This window comes from Gobius niger, assembly GCF_951799975.1.
Source record: "Gobius niger genome assembly, chromosome: 1".
NCBI classification, from domain to species: domain Eukaryota; kingdom Metazoa; phylum Chordata; class Actinopteri; order Gobiiformes; family Gobiidae; genus Gobius; species Gobius niger.
In genome coordinates, this window is record NC_136852.1 from 6,122,988 (window position 1) to 6,129,396 (window position 6,409).

Sequence of the window (6,409 nt, forward strand, 5' to 3'; positions counted from 1 at the left end):
ATGTCTTACCTGGAGTGGGCAGAGAGTCAGCTGGCGGAGATCGAGCTTCTGTCCAGCATGTTTCCCTCACAGGACGAGCTGGACTTCTCGGACCCGCTCGCAGTAGCCCTCCTCCGGCGGTTTGTGGAGGACTCTGCGTCTAGCACGGAGGGACCGCCGACTTCCAGACCCCAGTTCCAGATCAAGCAGAAGGTGCAGCCTGACTCTGCAGGGTCCGACACGGTAATGATGACGACTCTCCAACGCCTTCATGCAGTTTTGGATTACACAGAAAGAAAGAAAGAAAGAAAGAAAGAAAGAAAGAAAGAAAGAAAGAAAGAAATCTAAGAAAGAAAGTAAGAAAGAAAGAAAGAAAGAAAGAAAGAAAGAAAGAAAGAAAGAAAGAAAGAAAGAAAGAAAGAAAGAAAGAAAGAAAGAAAGAAGACATTAACCTCTTAAAGGGATATTTCAGGACTGTTGACATGGGGCCTCATTTCCTAGTTATCCAGAGTGTTGTTGATTTCTGCAGATTATTCTTTTTTTTAATTCATGCAGTCCTTATATTTGAAGAGTTTAGTGGTGCTAGGCTAGTGCTAAGCTAGTGCATGACTATGGTAACTAGTAGCCTGCATTAAAAACAGTCTGTCCCAAACACAGTGCACCTGAGGAAAATCACTTATAGCACCAGACCACCCATATAAACGTCTGTGTTTTGAATATAACCATTTTACCTTTAAAATAACTTATATTTGAGCAGCATCAGCTTCCTGGTTGTAAGTTACGTAGGGGCGGAGTGATCTGCTCGGTTACCAGATCTACAGTAGTTTGTTTACCTGTGGCCGCATTACTACACATGGAATTCACCAAGGACCCCATGATTTTGAAGAGGTCTTTAATGCAGGCTACTAGTTACCATAGACATGCGCTAGCCTAGCGCCACTAAACTCTTCAAATATAAGGACTGCATGAATATAAAAGATATAAAAATCTCCAGAAATCAACACTCTGGACAACTAGGAAATGAGGCCCTATAGATACAGACGGCATCTCTGGAGTCGCCCATATATGGTCATGTTTGAAAATAGTTAAGGGGGAAAACAATTAAAAAAAATCTCTAATTATTCAAAAACTACTTCAACAATCGCTGAATTATGAATATAGTTTTCAACTAAATAAAGATACAAAGACATGGAGAGGAGCAAAGTGGTTCAACAGCCCATAAATACATTAAAAAAACGGAGAATGCTAACATGATGCTACATGTTAGCATCGGGCTAATGCTAACGGTTAGCTAGCACTAGCTACAACTGCCGTTTTTTCACTTCTACGGAACAATCTTCTGTGAGAAAATATCCATATGGGCCCGATTTAGGCTTGACTTTACTTATGTGTGATAAATAAGTTAATATTCCACCAGAAAATGGCTAAAAGAGTGGAAAATTGTGTTTCTCTAAAGATTCTATTTTCCCCCTCGGCGAAGCCACGCCCCCTTCTATGACGAGATGCCGTCTGTATCTATGTCAAAAATCCTGAAATATCCCTTTAACTCCCGCCTTAACCAAGTGCATTTTCTCCAATTCTCCTTTACCCAAATCTAAAAGATTACAGCCTAGGCCAGTGTAATGCCTCATTTGAAAGCTAAGACCCACAAAACTCATTTTGTCATATTTTTTGCCACAGTTTCATCGCTTTTTGTTACTTCTCTGTCACTTTTCTGTTACTCCTTAGTTGCTTATTTGTTGCTCTTCTGTGGCTTTTTCTTGTGTTTTTTCATCACTAATTTGTCACTTTTCTGTTGCTTTTTGTAGCTCTTTTGAAAGAAGCTTTTAGATTTGGGTAAAGGCAAACTGAAGAAACTGCTCGGTTCAGATGGGGGTTAAGAGGTTAAATTAAAATGTTGGTTGTAGTCCAAAATGCTTGAAAATGAGTCTGAAACTTCATGAAATTGATACAAATGTTTTATAATTATGCACAATGTTTCCCCCACAAATATCTCAGTTTACAATATACACAAGGAAGACAACACTAAATTAATTCCACTTCTAGAAACAGAAAACAGGTACAGTCAGTGCCTTTAAGTCATCCAAATCTGTTTGTAGGTTGTGTTCAGCAATTGGATTGGATTTTGTTTGATGAAAACGGCATACATTGTTTGTTTTTTTCCCAGGTGGATGTGATCATATCCTGTGCGTACCCCTCTGAATACCCCAGTGTGCTGCCAGAGATCACCGTCAGGTATGAGGCAATGGGACATATCATGGCAATTAGTCTGACATTTATATTATTAAATGGACCCTGAGCGGCACAATATTTCTTTAAAAATGCCCAAACGTACTCCAAAATTTAGGCCCTACATCAGTCATCATTACTTTCCTTTACTGGTGGTCAAATGTTTTCTCAACTGACACTATGGGGGAAGCGCTCATGGAAAATTAAAGTGAATTTCGTCAGATAATACAAAGAGATGAGCATCAGTTTTCTGCTCATCTTTAATCTTTATTTTATTGAATGTAACACTTTTGTTTTGCTTTTGTGTGTAGTTGAAATAATTAAATAAACTGAAACTACTGACAGGAAACTATTTTTCATAAAAGTAGAAATGGAATCATAGACCTATTCTCTGGGAGAGTCGGGCGACGAGGAAAGCTTAGCTTTTTGCCTCAAATCATTTATCCTTTCTGCGATCATATTTTTTAATTAAACTTAGAGGTTGTGTTTTTATTTGGTCTCACTGGACCATTGCAAAGCATGTAAACTGTTGGTGTAGCTGTTCTGTGTATGTTTGACAGGGTTGCTGTAAAGGATTGCCCGTCAGGGATTAATTCACTTTTCTGATTCTGATTCAAACATGTGAAGTGTCTTGCCCAAGGACATCACAGCAGTATACATATTAAACATGATTAAATCTCCCGTCTGCAGGTGCGGCGATCTGAACCGGTCCCAGCAGAGCCAGCTTCACTCGGACCTGGGTGTGTTCCTGCGGGAGAACTGCCTGGGGGAGGTGTGCGTGCTGTCGGCTGTGGACTGGCTCAAGGACCACCTCCATCTCTACGCCCCCGCCTCGACTCTGTCTGCCCCCGCCCAGCGTCAGAGCCCCCTCACTCTGCCCCCTGACGTATTCTCCCGCCTGTGGATCTACAGCCACCACATCTACAACAAGACCAAGAGGAAGAACATCCTGGAGTGGTCCAAGGAGCTGGGGCTCAGTGGGTTCAGCATGCCGGGCAAACCAGGGGTGGTGTGTGTGGAGGGGCCGCAGGCTGCCTGTGAGGACTTCTGGGCCAGGTGCAGCACTTTATTCACTATCCAATGCACGGCTAATGTCTTGTTAAGTTCTACTTTATTAATTCATTCTTTGCATACCCGACCTCAATGCTGCTGGGGCGACCTGTGGGAGCAGTGAGCAGCCACATCTGGAGATCCATATCTTCAGATGTGGATCCAGGCTAATGGTCAGAAACATCTGGCTGGAGGATTCACCGATTGTACTGTACATGTGTTTAGTGGTAGGGGAAACCGGAGTACCTGGAAGAAACCTACACAGACACAGGGAGAACATGCAAACTCCACACAGAAAGACCTCGTCCCGGTGTGACTCGAACCCAGGATCTTGCCACTACAGACTTAGGAGATTTAAGTGGGAGGTTCGTGGGGTGGAGACACGTTTTTTCCTCCAACCAGATCGACTCCACAGCGAGGAAGGGGGAGGAAGAGGGTTGTGGGGAAGTTTTGAGTTTGACCTGTGAGAGCCTGTCATGCTTAAGGAAGAACACAAGTCAGCGCGATGTAAACGAGGAAATGAACATCAGCGGCGCTCCCATCAGAGCAGTCACCTCCTCATGTGACGCCCTCTCACAGGTGGTGAATAGTTCTGCCACTCGGAAAATCTAAATTCGCTCGAAGCCTGTGCACCCCGTGCGCTAGGCACAATATGGCCCTTGAAGTTCCAGATGTAACTTTACCATTTATTTTAGTCATATTTTAATTGACTTTTGAGCTGCTATGGCGCAAGTAAACTTTAGATTTTTCCCAGTAACTATTTATAACAGCGCTATAAAGCTGCCGTTCCTGAGGTCCTACATATCCAGGAAATACTTTCTTCACCTTTCCAAATCTTGCCAAAATGTATCCTCTCATTGCAAAGTGAAAACCCTCGCCATAGTTTCACGAGAGACACACAGGCGCAGCAAAGGGGAGATGAGAGGAGCTTTTGGGGATTTTGTGTGAATATAAGGAAGAAAAACTATTGGATGTTTTGTTTCAGCTTTTTAGGTCAATGTAGCATTTTGCAACTGACAAAGTGTAAGATGGTGATAAAGATGTGTTTGTCATTTTTACCAAATACCAGCAAAAAAAGCATAATACCCCCTTTCTGATTCTGAAATAATAAATGTGTCAATCTTTTTGCATTTGTGCCTTTAAAATGATTCTATCTGAGCAGTAATATTGTGTTAACAAACATAAAACTTGACTTGTTTTAGACTTTCTTTATAACTGTAGTGCAATACACTTTGATAATAGATTTTGAATTGTTAATCCTAAACCTAAATATCCTAAATCATCGTGTCGTTTTTTTCCCGACAGAGTGAAGGTGCTGACGTGGAAGAAGATCATGATCCGCCACAGGGAGGACGTCCCGCTGGGAGGACAGGACGAGGAGGGCGGCGGCGGGCGGGCGCAGACGCTGGACGCTCTGCGCAAATTCAGCGGATTCGAGGAAGCCATGTTCGACCCTCACGGTAACCGGGGCAACCACATGGACCTGGGACAGCTCTACCACTTCCTGGACGAGAGGGGGCTCGGCGACATCTTTCGGATGTACTTTGGCATCGAGGGAAGGTAGAGGAAGAAGAGGAACAAGAAAGAGTCGTAGTATTTATCATTTTATTGACTTTGGGGGATTGTTGTTGTTTACGACTTTGATTAGGGCTCAATGATCAAAAATATGCACATTTTTGACTGATAATTGTACAAAAATATCTGTTTTACAATCCTATTTTTTGAGAGAAATCATGCAGCTAAATTAATACAAGGATTACATTCATTTCAGAACATGTTTGTAGGTTGCAGCCTTTGTGATGATGTGAAATTGTAATTTGAATTCAAGGGTTTTATTTTCAGACTGAGGGTTTGTGCAGGGCATTAAGAAGAATTAAGAAGTCGTTAAGTGAAGTTTGTGCCAAAATGAAGCCTTAAATGTCATTAAAAAGTGCTCAGCTGGATTCCATCTTGTACTAAGTCGACATTCGTTGGAAAGTCATGACATTGTTCTACCATTTTTACTTTCAGCTTGCTCAAAGGTTGCCTGTTGGACTCAATTTTCTTTTGCATATGAAAATTCCCCTTCATTGATGGGATGTTTGCAAATCCTGCAAAGTGAAACATGCTCAGATTTCTTTGCATTTATGGCATTGAAAGGTATTAAAATAATGTAAAAGCACTTAAGATTACAGCCCCATGTGTAAGGACAGGGAACAATATTTTCCACATTTTTACAGTAAGTTGAACCAGAGTTTGAAAATAAGTCATTTTTATTTAGTTTATAGATTTGATCTTTACATGATTTGAACACGTCAGACATAAAATTGGAATAAAATTACCCATAAAATGACCCCACTTTTTATCAAAAAAGCATTTGGAGACAAGATAGCAAAATCTGCCGTGGGTAAAATGAGCCACAAGACACCTTTTTTTTTTAAAGATCAGTATCTTAAAAACCTACTGCAGGTGGTTTTGAGGAGACAAACAAACAGAAAACATCCTAAAATGTTTGTAAATAGTAAAATATTAGTTTTTACTGTATATTATACTGTTTTTACACACTGACCATCAAAGCAAAAAGTGGCTTATCTTCTCCCACCCACCGCTACTTCAGCAGGTATTTGAGCTCTTATCTGAATATAATATAATAAAATTCATCTTGGGGGCCTGACGTTGCCTATCCCTGCTTTAGTCTATCCCTGCTTTAGTTTTCTTCTGAATATATATTACTACAAACTCCGTATAGATTCTTTATCCTTTACTCATGTTCCTCTATTTGTACCACCAGGGCCGGATTTAAATTAAATGGGCCCAGGGGCTAAAGTGTTTTCAGGGCCCCCCATATACTGCATTTCGGTTTGTCGGATTTGTCTCTCTCTCCCTCTCTTTCTCTCTCTCTCTCCCCCTCTCTCTCTCTCTCTCTACAAAGGAGTGGGACATATTTAAAAGGGGGGTCTGGAGCTTTTTTTATTTTTATTTTCATGGTTCAATTTGGTGCATTCTCATGCATTACAGACCAATAGGTACATATTTTTTCCCTGTGTCAAAATGAAAATGGCACAAAGCTTGTTTAGTCCTGGTTTAGTCCTGGTTTAGACCTGGTTTGGTCCTGGTTTATTCCTGATTAAGCCTTACATGTGAGGGAGTCTGCAAAGAGAGCAGAAACTCT

The 6,409-nt window shown here is 41.2% G+C and overlaps 1 protein-coding gene across 1 annotated transcript; it reads left to right on the forward strand.

The window, feature by feature from the left end:
• On the forward strand, nt 1-4,989 carry rwdd2b (RWD domain containing 2B; the record flags this gene model as incomplete). The annotated part of the gene is made up of 4 exons (XM_079574920.1): nt 1-222; nt 2,147-2,214; nt 2,899-3,264; nt 4,564-4,989. The coding sequence occupies 4 exons, from the start codon at nt 1-3 to the stop codon at nt 4,820-4,822; spliced, it is 915 nt and encodes a 304-aa protein (XP_079431046.1). The 3' UTR covers nt 4,823-4,989.
• Between the last annotated feature and the right edge of the window lie 1,420 nt (nt 4,990-6,409).